This window comes from Biomphalaria glabrata, chromosome 17 (assembly GCF_947242115.1).
Source record: "Biomphalaria glabrata chromosome 17, xgBioGlab47.1, whole genome shotgun sequence".
Classification (NCBI taxonomy): domain Eukaryota; kingdom Metazoa; phylum Mollusca; class Gastropoda; family Planorbidae; genus Biomphalaria; species Biomphalaria glabrata.
In genome coordinates, this window is record NC_074727.1 from 18,421,496 (window position 1) to 18,448,443 (window position 26,948).

General features: G+C 36.0%; 1 protein-coding gene and 1 non-coding gene across 2 annotated transcripts; both read right to left on the reverse strand.

Annotated features, from left to right (window-relative positions):
* Positions 1-950: 950 nt before the first annotated feature.
* On the reverse strand, positions 951-20,629 carry LOC106072658 (uncharacterized). Its single transcript, XM_056016507.1, has 6 exons — positions 20,147-20,629; positions 17,630-17,829; positions 14,258-14,498; positions 9,884-10,183; positions 3,440-3,490; positions 951-2,648 (listed from the first exon to the last, which is right to left on the reverse strand). The coding sequence occupies exons 1-6, from the start codon at positions 20,193-20,195 to the stop codon at positions 2,587-2,589; spliced, it is 903 nt and encodes a 300-aa protein (XP_055872482.1). The 5' UTR covers positions 20,196-20,629; the 3' UTR covers positions 951-2,586.
* Positions 4,562-4,633, reverse strand: Trnac-gca (transfer RNA cysteine (anticodon GCA)). The gene has a single exon. It is a non-coding gene; the product is annotated as a tRNA-Cys (tRNA).
* Positions 20,630-26,948: the final 6,319 nt, after the last annotated feature.

Sequence of the window (26,948 nt, forward strand, 5' to 3'; positions counted from 1 at the left end):
GATCAGTGGTCTTCAACGGGAGCGCTATCGCCCCCTGGGGGGGCATTTTCGTGATGGGGGGGCATTTTCGTGATAGGGGGGGGGCATGGAGAGCAAAAGGGGCGGTAGGGGGCGCTGGGCACAATAGGAGGCGGTAAGGGGGAAAGAAGAACGTAGAGGTGAACTGAAACAAAATTTTAAAAAATCTTCAAAATTTAAGACGGCGAACTAAATATAAACAAATTAGAGTTAGCTTGCTTCTAATTTAAGAACAGAAACAACTTTAGAAATTGAGTTCAGGAATTCCATTTCCTATTTTTAAATTCTTAATCTTTTTCTGTAATCGGAGGGTATCTAGTGTCCATCAGTGGTTACAAAGGGTTTCATAAGTAATATAGACCAAAGAACAGATCTATTCACTATTCACCTTGTGAGTTATGATACACAGGCAACATCTTAAGAAAAGTTTAGCCCACAATTTCATTTCTATTTGAATCTAATTATGAAAATTGTAAATAAAATACAAACCCGCACCGAAAATAAGCTCAGCTTTCAACAGTTTTGTGAAACAAATGATGAGAAAGATGTTAGACTCTTGTTGTAAACTGAAGTTCGCTGTATTTTTAAAGGGGTTTGTTATATATATTGAGAAACAGGAAGATTCAACGGTTGGCGATGACTTAAAGCAGGCTAAAAAATAGTTTTACCTGGTAGGCATCTAACGCAAAAGAATGAAACCAACCTCCGACTGCAGGAAAGAAATTTGCTGTCATTGATTATATCCCTTTTTTTTTTCTTTTATCGAGATATTAAATCTATTTTAAAGAGTTTTAGAATCTCACATAACTTGTTTGATGACAAATGAATTACTGCCTAAGGACTTCGATATCTACACAATTGACATAACAATGCTTTATGAAGAGATGACGATTCGCTTCTAGGATGTAAATAAATATTTTTAAAACATTAATATAAATGACATATATTTATTTATCTGTTACTGATGTTCAAATTAAGTTTGCACTAAAAATAGACTTACAAAATTATGTCTTCAGTAAAAAGAATGTTAACATAGGAGGCACAACAGAGATATGGCTGCATTTAAATGTTTCAATAAAATTCCAAAACAGTGGTCGAAAATGGAATTGTTTTAGCTTTTCGATCAACAAACATGGTTAACCTAGAATGACCTAGATTTAGTGCGTAACAAACTTAATGAATAAGCAAAGAAATAGACTGGATGTAGCCACTAGAGGAGACCTTCGCCTTGCTTTGGCTAATTTAAAACTTGAAATTTGTAATATTGACAGACTGCAGGTGGCACAAGGTTCCCATTAGCTTAATTTCATTTTGTAGTTAATTCAGCAATAATAATGTTTATATTAAAAATAAAAATATTCAATAATTTAAAAGGAGACTTTTCTTAGGATTTGAAAGAAAGTCAGGACAATGAGATTAATTTTTTTGTGTAATCATTGCAAATTATTTGACATAATTTTTGTATAATGATAACAATGGCAATGTCTTCGAGTCCGAAGATAAAGGCAATGCAGTGTTTCACATAACTACGCAAACCCAGTTGCGACATGCATATTTTCCAGAATTTTTTGCAGACAAACCGTTGTCTGCTGGCGGTCTATTTAAGTTTTCTTTCCGTCCTTTGCGCATGTCTTCAATAATGGCTTTTCTTTGAGTCTCAAATGTTTGTCAAGCAGCTTTTGTGAGAGCTCTCCAACTGTCTCTCCCAGAGGCCATCTGCTGCCAGAGAATGCTGCCAAGAAACTTTTCTCTATGCCAGGGAGGGCGAAATGGCGGCTGAGTGGATCTTTATAACGCTTACGGGAGACACCTCTGTAACACCGTCCTCCTCGAAGCTCACTAAGAAGATCGCCTATGGCATTCGTTCGTCTCCCATGCGGGATACGTTTTGTTGATAGCTTAAAAATTAATAAATAAATGACATTTTGTTCAAATTTGCCTTCTCACGCTTCTTTATAAGTCTTTTTCTTAGAGGGGGCGCTGGCGCATTTTTTAAAAGAAAAAATACGAAAAGGGGGCTATAGGCCAAAAAGGGTTAAAGACCACTGACCTAGATGATGATGTTATAGATGCCCTTGCTGCACAGAAAGCACGTCGTGAGGAGATATGAATCGAGATTGGTCACTTGTGCATTATCTCGACAATAAACAATTTATTATTCATTTAGAGACTTAATGATTTTTTTTCATTAATTTTACTTATATACTGTACCAATTTGAATTTATACATATATTTATAAAGTACATTATCTCATGTCATGATGTTGAATGTCAAAATGCAAGAGCTCCTAAAAAGTTCAAGCCCTCCCCCCAAGTCCCCAAACCCTAGCTACGTCTCTGCTAGAACAATTTTCGGGACGCTGTACTGGTTTGCCGTATCGCATCTCTCCAGCCAGCTAGCTCTCGTATTGTGTGAATTGGCGAGATGACGGTCAAAAGGGAAGCCTCAAGCGTTGCTAGGCTTTCTAAGTAGTCCCGGGCTATGTCTACGAGTCTGTGTTTCCAGTGCGAATCTTTAAGGCGGCAATCTTCATGCTGCTCTTTTGCTACAAGTTCGTCTTCTCCTTGATTAGTAGGAAGTCAGTCGTTTTAATAGAACAAACAGCAAAGATACTTCAATACTGTTTGTGTCTGTAAATAAGATAAATTTTTAAAAATTCATATTTTTTAAACCTTATAAAATGTTTGAAATGTTACAAATAAAAAAGGGTTAGCTTAAAATGGAATTTACATAGATCACCGCAGTTTATCGTTGCAGAAAATAATTACAATATTTGTAACCAATTAAAGGAAGCGCTGTGGCTGAGTGGTAAAGAGCTTCGCATCTGAACCAGTGGGTATCGGATTCGAAATCTATTGAAGACTGGGATATTTTTTTATTTCGAGATCTTTAGCAGTTCACCCAGCTCTAATGGGTACTTGACATTAGTTGGGGAAAAATAAAGCCGGTTGGTCATTGTGCTGGACACATGACACACTCATTAACTATTAGTTAAAGCTAGTCCATTTTTTATTAGTTGTTTTTTTTTTTTTTTTTTTTGTATATAAATTCTAAATGTATTGCAAACTAGAAGATGGTTATTACTCAAACTTGAATTAATAACCTCTATGACTATAATTGTTTTGTTCCTTGAGAAACGCTGATACGCGTAATCCAAAAGGTGTATAAGAAAGCTTTGCAAAGTTACATATAATATATAGGAAGTTAACGACTACACACTATTTCTGTTTTATCCAGAAGATTACAGACATTACTTAAAAAACAAATTACATCCGACGAATTTCACCCAGCCTTCGCCCGGATTTGAACCAGGGACCTTCGGAAGCCAAGCGCCTAACAACTCAGTCCCCATGTCTCCTTAAGTAAGTAACAGAAGGACCAAAAAAACCCAAAAAAAAATATAAAAAAAAAACAAACTTACACTGGATCAGGATGCTTGTAGATGTCGATGTGGAGAAGTTGATGGACGGAGCTAAGAAGCAAATTAATAATGTCATTTCAGTGCATTCAAGCAGGAACATTGAACAAGAAGAAATGAAAAAAAGAAAAAACGACCTGAATTCGAACTTGTGGCTCAAGCCTTCCTAGGCTTCTCGACACGGTAACCACTCAGCTAGTGGAGAGCTTATGAATATGTAAGATTGTATAATGTTTCTAAGTCTCGTTCTATTAAGACAACGATCTATTTCAGATTATACCTTCACTTCAGTCAATTACAATTTCTTTCCTTTGTTCGAGATAACAAACAAAATAATTTATTACAAATAGTTAATTAACTAATTTTTTTTTATTGATTCTCGTATTATCAGGTAAAATAAATAATTGTGCAAAATTTCAGCTTGATCTGAGATTGGGTGTCGTAGAAATAACGTGTACAAACTGTTTACCAAACAGACAAGGTGAGTTGATATAAGCTTTGTAAAAATGATTCTAAGCCGAATATTCTCAAAAATAAAATATTTAGATATTTCTCGGAATATAAATAAATAGCTTCATCAATGTTAGTACTTAGGTGACCCTTTCAGACTTGCAGTCTACGGGGAAGAGGATGTAAAGCTAATCTTTTACTATGCTTGACTGTTATTGAGGGTGCCATGTGGACAGCACAACGACCAACCGATTTATTTTCCCCAACGAGTGTCAGGTACCCATGAGAGCTGGATGGGCTCCGAGGGTCCTAAAAATCTTGAAGTTCAAAACACTTACCAGCCTAAGCAGCCTTCAAGAAGATTGGAAATCGAGACTTTTTAGCTCGAAAGTCAATTACTTAGTCCCTCGGCCACCTTATCTCTATGACAAGTATATATACTTCATTTTAAACCTATCACTGGTAAAAGAAATCAAACTACTGGGAGCGATTTGGTTGATTGGCAGATAAAATTAGAATCTGTTAAATTTAAATGTAGCATTGGATGATTTTTTTTCTGTCTTGAAAGCATTAACTCAAAAAATTTCTCTAGAAATTTATTTTTACATTATCAAATGAATTTTTTAAAGAAAATAATCTTAAATTAATTTTAAAAAAAAAGGAGGAAAAAATACTAGGGGGCACCCGGGTTTGAACCGGGGACCTCTCGATCTGCAGTCGAATGCTCTACCGCTGAGCTATACCCCCACACACATATTAGGTCAAATTGGGCCATCAGGTCTTTTATTATAAAATTTTTATGTAGAGTGTTATGTTTAATCACGGTAACCAGCTCTTATTATTTATTAACTCTTAGTTCCCATTTTGAGTTGTAAGGTCCAGTCGACATTACTATACAAATTAAAGACAATAACATATAAATAAAAAAAAAGCTTGTCTTATCTTATAGATTACAAACCGCTACCAGGGCGGCCTTACGCTATTGCCGGCCCTGCCTAGGTAAAGTGAATAGGGTGCCCGCATATTAAATAGAAACAAAAAAATAATAATAATAAAAATTCCTGTTTCTAAATCTAAATAAAAAAAATAAGTCAAATCCATATAACGCCGATAGTACGAACCAGACTATAAAAATAATACCCTTTTTGACATTTCACCAAAAGGAAGAAACAATGGTATTCTAACATATGTAGCCTAACAGGTTGGTATTATAAACATTGGTAAATAAATCTTGAATAACAGCCACCGAGACCTGCAGTGTTTGAGATTTGATCCATGTTTTGAATATTTTTTTCTAAAAAAATTATTTTATTTGAGCCATCTGTGAGACTCCCACAATTGAAGGCCCTAGGCGGCTGCCTAGTTTGCCTATGCTTAAAGCCGGCCCTGACGTAAATCGGTTGGTCGTTGTGCTGACCATATGAAACCCTCGTTAGCAGTCAAGCATAGTAAAACATTAGCTTTACATTCTTCGCCGTAGATTGCAAAGTCTGAAAGGGTCACTTATAAAAAAAAAAACAATTACGTCCTACGCATCTCATGTGTCAATTTAGTCATACATGTTATTAATATTAATGTTTAGCTAATGAGAAGAACCGCAAAATAACTGTCATCGGTGTCAATATTGCAGAATTAAGTTCCCCCCTTTCAGATATTGTGGTCTATAGGGCAGATAATGTAAAGGTCATCTGTTTCTGTGGCCTACGGTTCACTAGGGTGTCATGTAGCCAGCCACAATGACCAACCGCCTTTACTTTTCCCCAACTTATGTCAGGTAGGCCCTACACATTAGAGCTGGGTGGACTCAGAGGCGCCCAAGGATCCCGAAATTTAAAATCCCAGTCTTCACCAGGATGCGAACCCGGGTACGAGCACTTTACCGCTCAGCCACAGCGCCTCCCGAAGAATGACATGTTTGAACTGTTTCGCTTGTAGGACAAGTTAATACCACCATGGAAGAACCTTTTGTCCAAGACTAGAAATACATTTAAAAAACAGATTGGCAGCTATCTAGCTGTAATAGAATATAGTTGGAACAAAGATCAACTACTTCTCTTAAGATATTTATTTGGTGACAGTGATTTTTCAAATTTAGCGTTCAAGGGACCTCAGTCTTGACCCGGAATGTCTAAAAAACTATCGCGCATTATCAAATCTTCCCTTTCTGTCAAAGCTTCTGGAGCGCATCGTGTTAGAGCAAATTCTTTCTCATCTTAAACAGTACTGTCTCTTGGAAGAATTTCAATCTGCATATAGGAAGTGCCGTAGCACAGAGACAGCAGTGGTCAGGGTACTAAACGACTTACTTCACAATTCCGACAAAGGCCACATCTCAATTCTTTCAATGCTGGAATTGTCCGCAGCCTTTGAAACGCTAGACCGTGAAATTATGATGGCCAGATTCTCTGCCACTTTTGGTTTAGCAGGAGTCGTCCTAAAGTGGCTTGGATCCTACCTGACGGAACGCACCCAAAGTGTCGTTGTTAGCGGGACGGAATCAACAAGCTAACTTTTGAAGTACGGAGTACCCCAAGGATCAGTTCTAGGCCCAGTACTGTTCACTATATACACATATCCACTTAGCGGTGTCATACGGCCAACCGGCATCTTATACCATTTCTTTGCCGATGACTCACAGTTATACGATTCATCAGTACCCTCAGAGGTGTCGTATCTGGCAGAGAAAATCAGTAGTACCGTTGCAAGGGTGAGCGATTGGATGGTTGAAAATAAACTCAAGATGAACGAAGACAAGACAGAAATAATTAAGATTGGCACTCGGAACAATGTCTCAAAAGTTGAAAGCACAGATTCTCTCTTTATCACGAACTGCCATGTTCCTTTTGTCCCTGTAGTGCGGAATCTTGGAGTTTTCTTCGACTCAACACTATCTTTCGACCCACACATAAGTCAGCTCTGCAAAGGTCTTTATCTGCAGCTGCGCAGATTAGGCCAGATCCGACCATATTTAACAACAGAGTCAACAAAAACGCTAGCTGTGGCATTCATACTCTCCCGCCTTGACTACTGCAACGCCGTGCTAGCAGGTATACCTGATGACAAAATAGCCAAGCTGCAACGTATACAGAACAACGCCGCTCGAATAGTCCTTAAAAAAACTAGACAAGATTCTGCTACTACGCTCTTGTGCACGCTCCATTGGCTTCCCGTGAAAGCGAGAATCGATTACAAGGTCGCCACACTTTGTCATCAGTGTATATATAACAATGAGATGCCCTTGTACCTTAGAGAACTGATTACTCCATATGTCCCCCAGAGAGCCCTGCGCTCAATGGACTCAACGCTTTTAGTAGTGCCACGTTTCTCCCTCAAAAGCTACGGTCTGCGTGCTTTTTCAGTTCACGGACCAAAGGTTTGGAACTCACTCCCCATTGATCTCAGACAGACAACATGCTACACCACTTTTAAGAAGAACATTAAGACCTATCTGTTTAAAACTTTTTTAGATTAACTGTCATTTTAGCTCACGTGTTTTTGTTTGTAATGTTGTTACAGCGCCTTGAGCCTACATTTTGTTTGTTAACAGCGCTTTATAAATAAAATTATTATTATTATTATTATTATATAAATAAATTATTATTATTCACCAATCGTAAACAAACAACATTTACCCACGTGGTTCGCTATCTCTTCTATACAAATTACGTAATACACACAGGCTGTAACGTGACAGTTTTTTTTTCCATTGTTGTATCAATATTATCACGTGGCTAAATGTTGTTTGTTTACGATTGGTGAATGAGGTCCATTGAACGCTAAATTGAAAAATCACTGAATGAGGTCCATTGAACGTTAAATTGAAAAATCACTGAAAGAGGTCCATTGAACGCTAAATTGAAAAATCACTGAAAGAGGTCCATTGAGCTGTAATGTTAGCAATATCTCTATGGGTGGAAACTTGAATTTTTATATCAAGTGTCCTTTATGACAGCTAGTTAGTTGCCCGTTTGTTTTGTACATACTTTCTTAGTTTAAGTCTAATGCTTCCTCCATTTTGAAACTATTTTATTTGAAATACTAGGGCCTATAGTATGAAAATCACCAATACTTTCACATATTTCTGTGAGATAAAGATAATCTAATAAACAAAAGGAAATTTTTAGTGCCTGCCTGCCTTGGGAAACATTTTGTTCGCCTGGAACGCTTCTATCAAAGGTGCCTTTGCTCCATAATGGGATAGCCTATAGGCTGCCAAGACCTACTTACAAATGCCCATGTTCTGCTGGACGCTGGGATGGACAGTTTAGAGGTATTACTTTTGACCAGGAGGACCTCGTATTGGGTGAGTTTAAAGGAGGAAGCCCCAAAAGATTTCTCCCATCAAGAGTGTATTCGCCCTCACTGGTATAGAGTGAAAATAGTTGGCAGAAAATGGCTAGAGAAAGAGTCAGATGGAAAACAATAACAAACGTCGCGGGAAAAATAGTTAAGACGATAAGCGCAACGGCTTTGTCTGCATTACGTGTGGCAAAATATGTAGGTCGCAACTGATTCAGTGTAGTCACGGGAAATTCATCCCTGTTCTCTATGTCTTTATCGGTCTATTACTTTTAGAAATCCTCATCGTTTGACGAGTTCCTAACACATGGCATGAATATTCTTTAGTTCGTCACAAAAGACATAGAACATGTTAAAACCCCTCTATCCAACTATCCCACCTCAACCAAAGGGAGTGTACTCCTCAGTACGGTTAGTGGATGTGCCGACTACATGACACCCTTCTAGCCGCTTTCCACGGCTACTTTTCGTTTATTTAAACTAAAAACTGAAAAGAATTTTACTCTAGTAAAGGAATAGATACATATTTCAATCTCTCTCTATATATATAATTCTCTTCATGGCTCATGAGTTTGGACGAGAAGAAGTAAAGGAAAGATCATTCTTTTATTTCTGCGGATAAAGTCACCCCATGAAAAAACAAGATGGAGGGTAGAACAAGTAGTATTCACCCGTTACTACGGATGGCTGCCAGGTCGTGCGGTTTGCGCGCTGGACTTTCGTTTGGATTTATCGATAGTCCTTGGTTCAAACCCTGCCCGCTCCCATCCCCCTTCGTCCTGCGGGAGGTTTGGACTAGGAAGTAAACTATCTTCAACTCTGAAGGAACATCCGAAACATGTAAAACATTTTATAAGCAAACATTTTACAAACACTAAATAGCAGCGCTGGACTTAACAATTGTGACCAAGAAGTCATGGAAAGAGAACAAGTAATCTACTATGTATATTTACCCGTCACTAAATAGCAGGGCCGGACTTAACCATTGTGGGACCTTATGCGAAACGGATTTCGCGGGGCCAAGTTTGGGTAGGGAAGCGGGGAAATTTAAGTGAAATTTAAGAGTTTGTATTAGAAAATAAATTCGTCTATGCATTTGATTATTTCTTTACTACATACAGAATTACTTTACGAGCCTTGCGTGTAGCAAAGTCATACAGTATATCATAATAATTCTGTTTCCTATACAGATCACGCTCAATAGCAAGAATTACCAAATGTTGCAATCTCTTTTTGAGAATTGTTGTCCTCAAGTAATTCTTCATTAGTTTGAGGAACAAAAAGCTTCTTTCACCAGATTACACAATTACGGCTAATGCATAATGCCGTTTTTATATATCGCGCGTAGGATTGGCGTTTTCCAAATTGAATGACACCCTCAAAATGACAATTTATATATTTCCGTATATTTTAAGGACTTTTTCGTATATTTTGCAATTTCGGGAGATTTCCAGGAGCTCCTGGTAAATCGACAGAAGGGCGCGGGAAATCTGTTTTAAGTTATAATATGGTTTAATTTACTAATTTATACACCTTGAATTAGCGCGGGTCCTATGAAAGTGCGGGAGCTATGAAAGTGTGGGGCCCACTGCGGTCGCATAGGTTGCAGTGGCCTAAGGCCGGCCCTGCAAAATAGTGGCGTATGCTACGCCGCCGGTCGACTAGTTTATTATAAACGAATATCTATTTATAACTTACACGAGACGAGTATAATTTTCCTTGTTAATTGCCTCCGACAGGGCCCTGTGAACTCTTGAGCAACAAAGAACAGCTGTTGACCGGCCAGGTTCATCTTTGTCGTCAGCTGCGTTAAGACGCAGTATTTGTTTATCTTCTTAAACTCCAGCGCCATCTGGCCAAGGTACAAAGTCAGCTTTGGGTAGCTCATGCCTTTAACGCAGAAATAAATGGACAGCTCTTTGATACCATCAAAGTTAAAGAGCTCATCGTTCCCTATATTTTCCTCGTCGTTGATAGTAACAGACACTTCAACCGAATCTATAACCAAAAAAAATTGTACAAAGATTGATCATTAAGGATTTTTGTACAAAACAACAAAAATGACACCGCTGCCCTCTAGAGCAGTGATTCCCAAAGTGGTCTACGAAGACTTCCAAGGGGTCTACGAAAGTGAAAAAGTAAATTGGGGGTCTATGACTTTAATTCCAGGGGCGGACTGGAAATATGGGCATTCGGGCAAATGCCCGGTGGGCCGGTACCAAATGGGTCGATCTGGTCGTGACCAGATACTTTTTTTTTCAATTAAGACATCTTTAAAAAAAAAAAAGTGACAGCAACAAGAAAGAGATGTTCCAGCTTTTTTTTTGACAATTTTTTTGTTTAAAATTCAACTAGTATATCAAAAACTTTTCACTATACTTTATATCATTTGCAAAACGTCAGACCGTAATGGTTTGTTATGTACGAGCGCCATGGACTTCAGCACTGCTTTGATGTCTTCGAGGTTGTGTTTGGCCTGATCATTTTGCTGGTCCGCATGTACAAACTTCTGCTTAGTTCGAAGTCATTAAAGACGTACATTCTTATAATAATTAACTGGTTTTATGTAGCGTTGTTACATCCGATATTTAATAAAAGAAGATTTACATTTTAAATAATCAGGGGCGGATTTAAGGGAGAGCAGGCGGGGCTACATCCCCGAGGAAATATATAGGTCGGTATTTCGACGTCTCTGAAACTTTTAATTATCTTTTTTTTTTTTCATTTTTAACGCTAACACTTTAAAACTTAGGTCGGCTGGCAACGCTGTCGTTAAGTGTCCACTTGTGGCATGCTCGTAATATATGAATGCAGCTCCTGAATTAGGGCAGTAAATCTACCAAGGGCCTTACCGGCCTTACCCTCCACAAACTCAAAATTATACACTTCTTAAAACTAAAATTTGCATATTAAATGTTTAAAAAAATGCAAAGTGAGACTAAATTTAGCATGTTTTTAGATATAAGTATTTTTATTCCTAAGTGGAATTTCATGAAAGCTTTTGAATAAATGTAGGGGGCCTCCACAAAATCCCTTCCCCGGGATCCACACATACTTAAATCAGGCCCTATAAATGCTGCCTGGTCGTGCGGTTTGCGCGCTGGACTGTCGTTCGGATTTATCGACTGTCGAGGGTTCAACCCCTGCCCGCTCCCATCCCCCGTCGTCCTGCGGGAGGTTTGGACTAGGAAGTAAACTATCTTCTACTCTGAAGGAACATCCAAAACATGTAAAAACAAATAATGGGTCATGGTACATTCTTATAAAATTCGTTTTTTTGAGACTGTACTAAGACGAAGCAAGAGCATTTCACATTAAGTTCCACTCTAACCGTTCTGCTTACTCTAATCTTTAAATGAAATAGGTTGTTTGAGTCAGCCAGGAAAACCAACGACTTATCAGACACCCAGTGACATGACACATGAAATGCCTAGGACACAATTATCATCTTTTTTTTTTTGAAGTAATATCTGTAATCTAGAAGTAATATCATAACGTAACATTTCATACTATTGTAACCAAGGGCAAACACTCCACGAAAGATAAAGGTGAAGAGATATTTTGTTTAACAAGGTATTAGACGATCACAACATAAAAGTCTAATGAGTTCATTTAGCTGCTCTGGCCTGCACGGTTCACTGTCTCCGCCACTGCCTTCCACTAACATACACCGTTCACTGCTGGCGCCTGTGTCTTAACATTCCAACAGGGCTCTCTATCTTGCCACTAACACAGGTCACATTTCGTGTCTCAGGAACAATAGTATACATACACTAACAGGAATGACCCTTTCCAGTTTCCTCACAAGACTTCTTCCTGACCAGACAACCTACACTGCTTCTGACCCACTTACCACACTGGCAATTATCCCTCTACAACTCAGGCGGTTCTAAGCGTCTAACCAATCTCTATTTTGTCTCTCTATCTACTTGGCTGGAATCAACAGTCCACCATCTTGTTACTACCCACTCATTTGTCTTTAACAGTGCCCTGTTGCGCACCATACGCTTCAATGTGGGAGCAGAGATATAACAATATATTCACTGCAAACTTATTAAGACTGCTATTGTACTGTTAGTAGTTTTCAGACTACATACATGTATAAATAAAATACAGTATGTAATCCTACGCAAGCATACATCCAGTATCTGGTGCATTATCAAACTTTATCTACATATATTATACACATATAATATGACATGTCATTTGTGGGCCGGCTGTATGGTAATGCCTGGGCCGATTTTGACACCCAGTCCGCCCCTGTTCACACCCCATTAATGTAACTATTTCAGACACTTATAAATGATTTGTACGTTAGTTATAAATATCAATGCATCTCTTCAAAAGTAAAATAGTTGTATTTAATTTCAATACTTATTTAAATAGTTAATTTTGTCTACATGTAAGTAATGTTTAACAAAAAGAAATCTTGATTTTAAAGCGTTGATTATTTATTTCCTTGTTAAATAAGAGATTGTCTACAATAAGAGGCTTTTTATGACCATATGAAACCAATTAAACTCGAGGATCATTTGAGACGATGCCACCCTGATAAAAAGAGAAAAGTGAGGAAAAAAGACTCACAAAATCTTTCTTCAACATCATGTAGAAAAGATGGTGGTTTGTGAGCATTTTACAAGATCTCTTTACCTATAGCCAAAAACGGAAAACACTGTAGATAAAACATTGATTTTACCAACCCTTGAAGTAGTTTTAAAAACTGTTTTACACAAACCTTCATCTGATATTATGAAACGAATTTCTTTTAGTAACACTACAGCTCAAGGGCACATCGGTGGGATGAGCATTAAAGCTGCAAACTGCCTAATGGTCTTCAGCTCCATATTTTTCCCCGGGGCTGACCCACGAAACCTTTCCCATGTTTGAGTGTATAGCTGCAAAGCAGCAGAGGTTTGAATTCTATTTTCCTTCGGCTAGGTAGGCTGCAAGCCAAGGCTAATGAGTCCCTCCTGCCCGAAGCTTACTGGTTTAGGCGCCAGTAACTCACCTTTGCCCTTTCTCCTGTTAGTGAAAACCGCAGGCTCAATATTTGAGCCAAACTTGAAAGATCAAGAAATACTGGAGAAACTCTTTGCGAAAACTTTTACAATAGTACATAAGGCAAATTAATAAATTAATATTTAATGTTTGAAGGACTACTTCATAGAACAACGAATTCCTATATGAAACAATATCCGTAGAAACGGATGATGAACATACAAAAAAAAAACATTTCTAATGTGCATGGTGATTCCAGCAACCAGCAATAGGCCCCTACATATTAATTGTTATTTTAATAGGTTTAAATTTGAATTATATCTGTAAAAAAAGATAGATCTCTCTAACTTATGATGTAGCTTTACATTACTTTTCACTCTTTGACTCACTGCAGTTAGAAATTAGTTTAAAAAATTAGTTTGTGAATGTGCAAAAATGCACTATAAGTTAAGCAGGGTCTACCGAAAATCAGAAAACATGGCAAGGAGTCTACGAGACAAAAAAGTTTGGGAACCACTGCTCTAGAGTCTCACACTCAAAGGGAGGCTTCCACATACTAACAATAAATCAAACACGTTTACATGTTAACTAAATATGAAAAAAAGGTAAAATTAGCTAAAATGGATCATTTATGTTTCATTAGCCAAGCATTAATTACGTACATTTTCATTAAAGTCCTAAAATGGATTTTAAAAAAAAAAAAGGGGGGGGGGTGGCTCAACAAACATCCTGACTATGGACTCCACTTACATCACATCAACAAATATCATGAACTAAATGTCATAAACTAATTCCACAAGATACCACGAATCAAATTCCACGAACTAAATACCAAAAAAAAACAAATACCTTGAACAAAATCAAACGATACATTTTATTTAACTAGATACCACAAACCATGTGTCACAAACCAAATGCCAAAAAAAAAGACCACAAACTAAATACTTAAAACCAAATACTATGAGCTAAAAACAACGAACTAGCCCTACCACATAACACTAACCTAATACCATGAACTAAATATCACTAACCAAATACCACAAACTAAACGAAAACTCGATATAAACATATTACCTAGAGTGTGCAGCTTCGTTGCATTTATATAAGCCATCACTTTTGTTTCTGTTGGTTCAGCCTCAGTGCTAAGATTGTCCTGGATCCAAGTGCCTACGTACCGAGTCTGTTCTCTTTCTCGGGACGCCAAGTGTTTTATGTACAGAAAGAGCACAGTGCCCGAATTGGTGCAGGATCCTTCCGAGAGAGTGCCACCCAATGAAGAGGAGAAGCCAGTGCAGAACATTGACACTGATCCAATCTGTGAAGTGAAATAAAATGGAAAACATTAGGCCTACTAACAACATCTATCTATCTATCTATCTATCTATCCATTTATCCATCCATCCATCCATCCATCTTTCTATCTATCTATCTATCTATCTATCTATTTACCTATCTATCTATCTATCTATCTATCTATCTATCTATCTATCTATCTATCTATCTATCCATCCATCTATCTATCCATCTATCTATCCATCTATCTATCTATCTATCTATCTATCTATCTATCTATCTATCTATCTATCTATCTATCTATCTATCTATCTATCTATCTATCCATCTATCTAATTTCTTGTAATGCTTCAATATTCCAAGGAGTATTCCCAATGAGCTTACACATTCAAGTCATTCTATAAAATCCAGTCTTGACCCGGAATGTCTAAAAAAAAACTATCGCCCATTATCAAATCTTCCCTTCCTGTCAAAGCTTCTGGAGCGCATCGTGTCTGCGCAAATTCTTTCTCATCTTGAACAGTATTGTCTCTTGGAAGAATTTCAATCTGCATATAGGAAGTGCCGAAGCACAGAAACAGCAATGGTCAGAGTACTAAACGACTTACTTCACAATTCCGACATAGGCCACATCTCAATTCTTTCAATGCTGGACTTGTCCGCAGCCTTTGATACGCTAGATCATGAAATTATGATGGCCAGGTTCACTGCCACTTTTGGTTTAACAGGAATCGTTCTAAAGTGGCTTGGATCCTACCTGACTGAACGCACCCAAAGTGTCGTTGTTAATGGAACAGAATCAACAAGCTTACTCTTGAAGTACGGAGTACCCCAAGGATCAGTTCTAGGCCCAGTACTGTTCACTATGTATACATATCCACTTAGCGGTGTCATACGGCCAACCGGCATCCTATACCATTTCTTTGCCGATGACTCACAGTTATACGATTCCTCAGTACCATCAGAGGTGTCGCATCTGGCAGAGAAAATCAGTAGTACCGTTGCAAGGGTGAGCGATTGGATGGTTGAAAATAAGCTCAAGATGAACGAAGATAAGACAGAAATAATTAAGATTGGCACTCGGAACAATGTCTCAAAAGTTGAAAGCACAGATTCTCTTTTTATTACGAACTGCCAGCTTCCTTATGTCCATGTAGTGCGGAATCTTGGAGTTTTCTTCGACTCAACACTATCTTTCGACCCACACATAAGTCAGCTTTGCAAGGGTCTTTATCAGCAGCTGCGTAGATTAGGCCAGATCCGACCATATTTAACAACGGAGTCAACAAAAACGCTAGCTGTGGCATTCATACTCTCCCGCCTTGACTACTGTAACGCCGTGCTAGCAGGTATACCTGATGACAAAATAGCCAAACTGCAACGTATACAGAACAACGCCGCACGAATAGTACTTAGAAAAACAAGACAAGACTCTGCTACTACGCTCTTGTGCATGCTCCATTGGCTTCCCGTGAAAGCGAGAATCGATTACAAGGTCGCCACACTTTGTCATCAGTGTATAAATAACAATGAGATGCCCCTGTACCTTAGAGAACTGATTACTCCAGATGTCCCCCAGAGAGCCCTACGCTCAATGGAATCAACGCTTTTAGTGGTGCCACGTTTCTCCCTCAAAAGCTACGGTCTGCGGGCTTTTTCAGTGCACGGACCAAAGGTTTGGAACTCACTCCCCATTGATCTCAGACAGACATGCTATACCACTTTTAAGAAGAACGTTAAGACCTACGTGTTTAAAACTTTTTTAGATTAGTTTTTGATCCTTAGTGTCGTGTTTGTGTTTGTAATGTTATTACAGCGCCTTGAGCTTACATTTTGTTTGTTAACAGCGCTTTATAAATAAATTATTATTATATTACAGATATACATAAACTGTCAAATTTCTAGGGAAATCGTTAGATCCGTATTCGAAATCCGTGTCTAACCAGCCATACTAGCTCAACTCACCAAGTGGCATGACCAAATGGCTACTTAACTCTCGTTATCTCAGGCCTTGGCCAACAAATAAGAGAAATCGTAAGCAAGCAAAAAAATATTAAATACCGGTACTTTAAATTAGAAAAAATACATTTATCTCGGAAGAAGAACTCCATATTTATAACTATATTTCTCAATAATGTAGAATTTATTTCCCTTTTTCGTTTATAAATTTAAAAAAAAAATTAAATACCAATTATTTATTGACTAATTCTTTTTAGCGATTGATGTTTTGCTAGGCACCATAAATAATCGTGTAAAGTTTCAACTTGATTTGAGAGTGTGTGTGGGAGAGATAGCATGCACAATTATCTATGGGGGATAAAACACCATGTCGGAGCGTAGGTTACGATATTCTAGCACCAATGTTTATTAGGTGCACAATTTTTCAACGTACCATCTTTGTTGCCTTGCTTTTAAGCTTATGGAGTTGTTTTGATATAATGCTGGTGTGACGTGTCTTTGAGATTCTTCTGTGTTCCCCTGTTTAGGGTGAGTATTTAAGGCATTACTGCATTTCACAATTGTTTCGCTGCGTTTTGGACTAGACCTTTCATTTTGTCTTTTCTTATGTCTCCACAGGGAGTTAGTTATGGGATTATCAAGATTACATTGGAATTTGTTATAGGCAGTGGGACAGTGTTGAACGTACTATTGTGTTGCGTTGTATGATACCAGGTGCAGAATTATTGTTTAATTACTATAACCTCAATATTAGAATATTTTAGATTCAATATCATTACTCCATCAGTTGTCATTATTACTTATATTCATGTCATTCAACAATTACATTGTTAACAGTGAGTCACTTATTTATTGTGAGCACCAAGGTGCCTGTTGAATGTCAGGGGCCCGGGTAAACGAGCTAAGGCTTTAACACAACCCTGACACCCCACATATCCTAATACTGAAGGATTAACTTTCCTTTTTGGTATCAAACAAAATAATTAATTAACAGTAATTAATTGACTAACTAGTTGGTTTTTTTTTGTTTTTTTTTTAATTCATGTTTTGCTAGGTACAATAAATAATTGTGCAAAGTTTCAACTTGATACTTGAATGAGAAATAACGTGGTCAATATTTGTACCAGCTAGACCATAGTAAGTTCATATATGCTTTGTAAAAAAAAACAACGGGAAATATATAGTTTGTCTTACCTTTGTTTTAAATTCCCGGCCATCGATCATCTCTAGACTCTCCAGCGTAAAATAGCTTCCTTTCTGAAATACGTTAGTGTCCCGCTTCACCACGGCGTAGAAGAGGATGTGGTCTAAAGAGTCCACCACAGCAGTGGGAGAGAAACAATCCGATCTCAAGACCAGTCTCTTGAAGCCCCAGAACTCATCGCCTTGACATTCTGCAGGTGAAAGAGAGGCAAATGTTTGGAGCTATAAACCTTAAGTGTGTATTTGTCTTAATGAGCCAAAACAGTACACCTCTGTTTAAGACTCCCTGCTGAAAGCCCATTACCGAAAGCCTTTTAATTGATAGCCCTTTAATGAATACTCTTTAATGAAAAACACTTTTAGTAGGTCACTAGTGCAACTCGAGCTAAGCTAGAATGTCAGCGTCTTCTTTTATACAAAGTTTTGATTGCGGTAGATTCTTAGACAATGTACATTGTGACAGACAGAGATCGATAGACCGACAAGGTAGACAGATGAAGGTAACTAAAGAGAATATATAATGACCATTTACGACTAGAGCACCAATGAATGTACTATTTTTACTAACACTATATACGTTTTTCTTGTTTTGATTTAAAAGTGGTTAATTTTTATGAAAAAAAAAAACAAAGGAAAAAAAAAAAGATTGTAAAAAAGATTTAAAAACAAGGTTAGAAAGACAGTTTGTGTGGAAACACAAACTTAAAATAGGCCCCCGAAGAGGCCCACCCTGGCAGGTTAAAAGGCAGGTTTCAATATTTTCAGAAAGAACATCAGAATGAAATTCTATCAAAGACAAATGACGGAGAAGAATGAAGAAGGAAGGTTGACAGATCTTGTGTGGTGGCCCCAGCGGTCCAGCAGACCAAAGGATAGGTGAAAGTGAAGTTAGATGTGAGCCTGGCCAAACTGATGTCTTATAATAAATATCTAATTGATCTAATTGTTTTGTAAAGGCGCAATCTCTTATATTCCTCAAGCAAAAATTTTCCGTAAAAAAAATATTTTTTTTTTAAATCCGTTAGTTACGTGGTTCATCCCTTTACAGTTGTTGCAGTTCACGCAATAATATGAAAAAAGTACTTCTTCATTGTTTTTTTTTATTATGCCCAACTTATATACATATAGATTTTTTTATCTTTAAGAAAAATAAACATTTTTTGTATAAATGTAGTAGTTAGTATAACTTATTTAACGTAGCAATACAAATGTAAAAAAAAAACAACAATAATATTTTTTTGACAAAAAAATCCAAAACAGTTTGCATAAATGTGTTATAAATATAGTAGGCTTCTGTTGTTCCCTACTAAAGAGCCTCCCGTGTTTGTTACTATCAATAGTGAATAGTTGTAAAAGTGGTGTATTTTTATGAAAAACCTGCTTGCATAGGTGATTAAAAAAATTAGAATATTCGCTTTCAGAAAAGAAAAAAGTAGCCGTTGCATCAAAACTTTGAATGGTCTATAATATTATGGTGTCGGATTTTCATTATCTTTTCTTGTTTACGAGAACTAAACGGGACGGACGGACAGACATTCCACACAAAACTAATTTCGTTTTTTCACCTTTCGGGAGCCGCTAAAAAAGGGTTCGGTATCTGTAGGTAAGAAATAGCCGCTGCACGTTAACTTTGAAAGAGACTAATGGGGAAAATGTTTTTTTTAGCAGCTTTTTTCTAGTTCTTGAGATCTAAACGTGACAGAAGAACAGACAGACAGCACAAAACTAGAAACCGCTTTCCTCATTTCTGGATTAGCTTAAAAAAACAACAAGAAAAACATAAAAATACTATTTTTTAAAAAATAAAGCTTTTATTAAGCCAAGTAGTTGTATCCATTAGTTTGCATCAGTCAGTCATGTAGGCTATTTAAATTTGTAATAGATCTTGACTAACAAGAGTACATCTGCGCGATTACACATATTTTTACGAATTGTTTTTGTTTAGCGCAATTTCATGCTTTTAGCTTTCTCAATGCGCTCTGATCCTATCACAAAGAGGCACGGGGAGAAAGAAGAGGGTCTCTTTTAAATGCATTTATAAATTTAAAATAAAGGTGAACAAGCTGAATTTGAACTCCAGGGCTAAAGCCTCCTCAGCATCCTCATGCCAATACACTAACCACTCTGTTAATGCATCGCTTATGAAAATATAACGTTTTTAACTTACCTAGTGTTATATTCAAACTTTAAAGAGGTGACCTACAAAGTATAAAGGGGACTAATTCAGCTTATACCACCACATTAGTCAAGTAACCTACAATTTCTTCCCTTGTTCAAGGTACCAAAAATATTTATTATTTATCCATAGTTAATTAACCAATCGGTTATTTTATTATTATTATTGATTCTTGTTTTGTCAGGCAAAAGAAATGACTGTGCAAAATTTCAGCTTGATCCGAGACTGGTTGTGGGAGAAAAATGAGTACAAACTTTTGGCTAGACAGAGACAGAGTGAGTTGATATAAGCTTTGTAAAAAAAAGCTGCTAAAATAATAGTATGATTATTACCTTTTACACTGGAGAGTAGAAACAGAATCAAACAATATAATGTCTTCATTCTGGTTATGGTATACGCTATCCTCTTCTGAAGCCTAAGCCTTTAAAGAAAAGTGCTTTGATGTGTGTTGATAAAGTGCAATAATAATAAAGACAATTCGGACCACATTATCAACTCAATCTCAAAAGCTTTATGATGTCCAACACTAGCACAAAGTAACAGGTCTTACTCTTACGACTTTGGACCTTTACCTAGAAGGCTAGATCTCAAACACTATGCTATAGGCTACAAATTCTTGCCCGCAATATAGAAAAATTAATTTTATTTGACTTAGATCTAGATAGTGTCTAATAGCCGTTATAAATAAATATAGATCTATTTATTCAGTAGTCACTCAAGCCTTGTAATCTATTTCCGCGTTGTCTTACTGTCTCTTGTACTTGAAGAATAGTGTGTTTTGTTTTCCTTTCTTTTACCAATCTTAGTTTTGAGTGTGCGCTAATAGTTCTGTTCATTAATGGTGCGGTGGTATACTTTACAGCTGCTAATTAACATGCAGAATATATTAAAATATACATTTTTAACTGCTGTGCATATCAAACAGATGACCCAATGGCCGCCCATGTGTCGAGCTTTAGGGGGCCGCATCTGAGTTTGTGTAAAACACTAACTCTCTTTGTAATCTTGTTGGATTGGATTTATCTAAAATTGAATGAGAAAATGATCTTACGTACACGTGAAATTGGGGATAAAGATGGCTGACGCATACAAAACAAGAAAACGCGAAGACAGATAAAGATTGTCAGCTTGGTAGAGAAATTGTTTTTCTTCGAGACGGGTTATCAATCTCCCCCCCCCCCCCCCTGTCATTTTTTAGCGGCTCCCGTAAGTGGAAAAGCCGCTATTAGGTTTGTGCAAAATGTCCGTCTGTCCGTCTGTCACACTCAGATCTCGAAAACTAGAAGAGATATGAAAAATATTATTTCATCATTAAATGCGGCTTGAAAAGTTTAGGTGCAACGGCTACTTTTGGTTTTCTAAAAGCAAACCGTTTAATTTATAAAATTAATTATGCAAGCGATTTTTTCATAAAAATACACCAATTCTAAAACAATTACGTAAATGTAAGGGAGGCAATGTTACAATATGCTAACAAAGATGGACAACTTTTGTGTATTTTCAGTATCACTAAGTCAAATATATTTTTAAAATGTACAGGAAATGTTTACAACAAATATAAATAATAGTTAACGATGTTTTTTCTGGTCAACTAGCTGCTAAAATTAAAAGAAAACATTTCTGTTTGTTTATAAAGGCTAATAATGCATTTTATATGTAAATATCACGCACATTTTTTTAATGGACTTTTTATGCAGCGATTTTCGTGCAGTAGCGTAACGCCGCTACATGACCAGGTGCTAAACCAATTCCTTAAACTTTTTTTAAAAATCAGATTTTATTTATTTTTTCTTTAGTGCCCCCATCCGAATAAAAGAAGATTATTTTTGTGCGTTTTGTCTGTTGGTCGGTCTGTCCGTCACGATTAGATTTAAAAAAACTAGAACTCTAAAAGCTATTGAAAATCTGATTTACACTTTAATGTTTCTCCCGTAACATCTCAATAGTTTTAAGTATCTAAAAATTGATTGTTCCGGATTTTTTTGTGCAAAACTAATCAACCCCAACAAATGTTTGTTTGCTCTTCTAATTTATATTACATTCAATTTCCATGCTTAAACGTTGCAAAAACACATTATCAATAATATGTTGTTCCGTTTTTTATGTAAATATCATATTAATGCTAAATCAAAATCTCTATACTGACTTATATTTCATTAAGTGTAAAAATGTTCCGGATATTGTTTTATAAAATATGAATTATGCCTAATGATTGTTTGAAATCGCATAATTTACTAATATTATACTTATATTATTTGACAATACGTCACTATAATTTGGTTATCAATATCAAATTGTTCCGTATTTTCATCTTTAAACAAATTTTAAAAAATATCGACAATAGGTTGTTCAGGGCTTTAAAAAAAAGTAATTTACTAGAATTGATTACTGAAAATTACTTTTTAGACATTTAATTTTTTTTCCTAAAACATAACATAGAAGTTTTGTAATCGATAAAGAACGTTCCGGATTTTGTTTCTTATAAATCGTCGCCAGAAATTTCCGAATTTATTTAAAAATCTACTAACGCCAAATAATTGTTTGAACTCCCTCTTCTAATTAATAAACAAATAATCTTCTCATTTACGAAATAATGTTTTTACGGATTTTTATTAAAAATATTTTAACTCACTACTCTCTTACAGTACATTTAACTTTCTACCTAAAACATTAAAAAATCTAATTATCGTTAATATTATGTTCCTATTTTTAAGGAAAACAGAATCCAAGCACCAAAGTAAGGTATGAAAATCTCTCCACATGGCTGTAGTACATCTAATTTTTATACGAGACCATTCAAAAAATTTAATTAACGGTATTTCATTTATCTGAAATTCTCTTTTTCTTTTACTACTTATACAAACATCCGGAACAATCTATTATATAAACTTTTCAATTGTGTTCATACCTAAAAATTATTGCGATGTTTTGAAACGTAGAATAAAGGTTAATCAATTTTTAATAACTTTTAGTTGTTGTTTTTTTTTATATCAAGATGACGGACAGACCGACTGACAGACAAAACTCAAAAAACAATGCGGCTTTGATCCTTTTTAAATAAATTCTATTAGAACTCAGTGCACCAATGTCTATGAACCCTCGTTAAATATCTCGTGTAAATAAAGACATTTGTTTTATGGTACCGGTACTAGCCTATTGTGAGGTAATGGAATTTTTTTTCTTTGACGTCATATGAATGGACTCTTTAACTGTAATGTTAAAAGAACGCACTCGGTGCACCAATGTCTATTAACCCTCGAAAAATTGCTTGTATTAATAAAAACATATTTTAGTCTAACTAAGCCGTGTGACGTAATGTTTTTTTTTCCTTTGACGTCATATGGAATGAATTCTTTAAAAGAAATGCTAAAAGAACGCACTCGGTGCACCAATGTCTATGAACACTCGATAAATGGCTCGTAATGATGAAGGCGATTTTTATTCTAGCTAGGCCGTGTGACGTAGTGTTTTTTTTTCCTTTGACGTCATATGGAATGAATTCTTTAAATGAAATGCTTAAAGAACGCACTCGGTGCACCAAAGTCTATGAACACTCGGATAAATGGCTCGTATAGATGAAGGCGATTTTTAGTCTAGCTAGGCCGTGTGACGTAGTGTTGTTTTTTTTCCCTCTGACGTTATATGGAATTAATTCTTCAAATGAAATGAAAAAAGAACTCGGTATAGTAATGTTTATTAAGCCTCGTTATGTGACTCGCGTTTAAAAAAGGAATGATATCTTGATTTAGATCTAATCTAGATTTTTTAAACTAGATCTAGATTTTTTTTACAGTATATCTAGATCTGGATTTATATTCTAATTAAAATTATTTTAGAGTCTATATCTAGAATTTGTAGATCTAGTTTAGACTAAAATAGACTAGATTAAGATGTAGAATTTCAATTTCTAAACTTAAAGTGTAAAAAAAAAGTGTAGATTTTCATTTCCAAACGTTTTGATCAATATTGTAATGTTTTAATATACAAAAACTAATCTACTATTTTTTTTTATTTAATTTAAATTTACGGCAAATGAATCTTTGAAACATTATTACTTTTGACCATCGGATGGCTGCCTGGTCGTGCGGTTTTCGCGCTAGACTGTCGTTCAGATTTATGGATGGTCCAGGGTTCAAACCCTGCCCGCTCCCATCCCCCGTCGTCCTGCGGGAGGTTTGGACTAGGAAGTAATTATCTTCAACTCTGAAGGAACATCCGAAACATGTAAAACATTTTACATCAAAATTAAATCACTTCTTGAATATTATTTGCGAATATGCAGATCCGACAGGGATCCGACTTCGACGGGGGCCGCCTCTGAGTTTGTGTAACACAAACTCTCTTTATAATCTTGTTTTATTTCAAATGACTTGCGCTTCTAATTTTTACTAGACAAGAAGGGAGTTCTTAAAAAATAGTTATTGTTCAAGATCTGATGCTAAATGTTCTCTTGTCGTGTCAACTACAGACGCTCCTTCAAAAGAAAAGATGATTACTTCTTTCAAGTATCCACGTGCTAATCTTGTCGTGCTTGGTAGGTGGCCTCGTTCAGTCCTAGAACGACTATGGTTCATCTCGAACACTTTTTCATTTGACTGTGGAGCCCTTTTTAGGAGAGACATTCCCGTCCACATATATCGCAGGTTAAAATGGCTCTCGCTTTGGTGGTAGAGGAACCGGCCATTTTTCGTATGGCACGCTTTTCTTCCAGAGCTGAGGCCTATGTTTTTTCACTGTCCATAGCTTTCTTGGTCACCGTCTCTCTCCAACTAGTGCGGTCTAGAGTTATGTCTTCCCAATGGTCAGTGTCGATGTTCACTGTTTCGAGGTCCCGTTTTATTACATTCACTTGCGCTGCCTCCGAAGGATCTTGAAAATCACAAGCAAGAGAGAGTGTGCAACACTGAGATCTTTGCGCGAACGTGTCTTCCCAGCATCTTTACAGTTCTCAGACAACGCCGCCTGTTCGTAATGTTGGAGGACAATCGCATCCTGAAATTCATTCTTTACGGACAATACGAGTCTGGCTAAAGAAAAACTGGTCGGGCATTGTAATTAGAGACTTAAACTTAGTCATTGATTTCATGGCTGATTCTTGCAACATGCTACATGCTCTGACGCCAGTAGGGAAGAAGAAGCACTTCACGTTAGCAAATTAAATAAGAAACGTGCCCTTTTTGGTCTTATTTAGATTGTGTTTTGTTTGTTTTTGTGTCTTTCTAGGTATTTATTTAGATTGTGTTTTGTTTGTTTTTGTGTCTTGGTATTTATTTAGATTGTGTTTTGTTTGTTTTTTTATCTAGGCATTTATTATATTGTGTTTTGTTTGTTTTTGTGTCAAGGTATTTATTAGATTGTGTTTTGTTTGTTTATGTGTCTAGGTATTTATTAGATTGTGTTTTGTTTGTTTTTGTGTCTTTCTAGGAATTTATTAGATTATGTTTTGTTTGTTTTTGTGTCTATGTATTTATTAGATTGTGTTTGTTTGTTTTTTTTGTCTATGTATTTATTAGATTATGTTTTGTTTGTTTTTGTGTCTATGTATTTATTAGATTGTGTTTTGTTTGTTTTTGTGTCTATGTATTTATTAGATTATGTTTTGTTTGTTTTTGTATCTAGGTATTTATTAGATTGTGTTTTGTTTGTTTTTGTGACTTTCTAGGAATTTATTTAGATAGTCTTTTGTTTGTAACTATGTCTTTCTAGGTATTTATTAGATTGTGTTTCGTTTGTTTTTTATGTCTCTCTAGGTATTTATTAGATTGTGTTTCGTTTGTTTTTTATGTCTCTCTAGGTATTTATTAGATTGTGTTTTGTTTGTTTTTTATGTCTCTCTAGGTATTTATTAGATTGTGTTTTGTTTGTTTTTTATGTCTCTCTAGGTATTTATTAGATTGTGTTTTGTTTGTAACTATGTCTCTCTAGGTATTTATTAGATTGTGTTTTGTTTGTTTTTTATGTCTCTCTAGGTATTTATTAGATTGTGTTTTGTTTGTTTTTTATGTCTCTCTAGGTATTTATTAGATTGTGTTTTGTTTGTAACTATGTCTTTCTAGGTATTTATTAGATTGTGTTTCGTTTGTTTTTTTTATGTCTCTCTAGGTATTTATTAGATTGTGTTTTGTTTGTTTTTTTATGTCTCTCTAGGTATTTATTAGATTGTGTTTTGTTTGTTTTTTATGTCTCTCTAGGTATTTATTAGATTGTGTTTTGTGTGTAACTATGTCTTTCTAGGTATTTATTAGATTGTGTTTTGTTTGTTTTTTTATGTCTCTCTAGGTATTTATTAGATTGTGTTTTGTTTGTAACTATGTCTTTCTAGGTATTTATTAGATTGTGTTTCGTTTGTTTTTTATGTCTCTCTAGGTATTTATTAGATTGTGTTTTGTTTGTTTTTTATGTCTCTCTGGGTATTTATTAGATTGTGTTTTGTTTGTTTTTTATGTCTCTCTAGGTATTTATTAGATTGTGTTTTGTTTGTAACTATGTCTTTCTAGGTATTTATTAGATTGTGTTTTGTTTGTTTTTTATGTCTCTCTAGGTATTTATTAGATAGTGTTTTGTTTGTTTTTTATGTCTCTCTAGGTATTTATTAGATTGTGTTTTGTTTGTTGTTGTTGTTTTGTGTGTGCCTATCGTGCACCTGGGTCATGTCAACATGAGAAGACAGAGATCACAACGAAAGGAAAAAAAAAAGGGGGGGGGGAGGGGGGAGGAAATTCTCATCGAAGGGATGGAAATGTTCGCCGGATGTAACCGAAAGTAGCACGGGGCACGACAGTAACTGAATAATACTTGATTACCGTACGGTATGCGTTCCAACACTCTCCACCTGGACAGTTCCCAGATTCGTCACTTTCTGCACGCTTTAATGGCATGATAAGACTATCAATTAGCACACGAATAGCCCTAAACAGGTTTTTATTGGAAAAAAATGCTAGGGAACTGTTTGGTTAATTATCAATTAAATTAAAATTCTTTTGAATGTAGCAATGGATCATTTTGAATTAAAAGTGTTTACAAAAAAAAGTCCAAAATATTTAGTCAAATAATTTTCTCTTTTAAAAATATTTTTAAGTTGTATTTTTCTTTTTAAAGACAATAATGCAAATATCATGGCCAAAAAAAAAATCA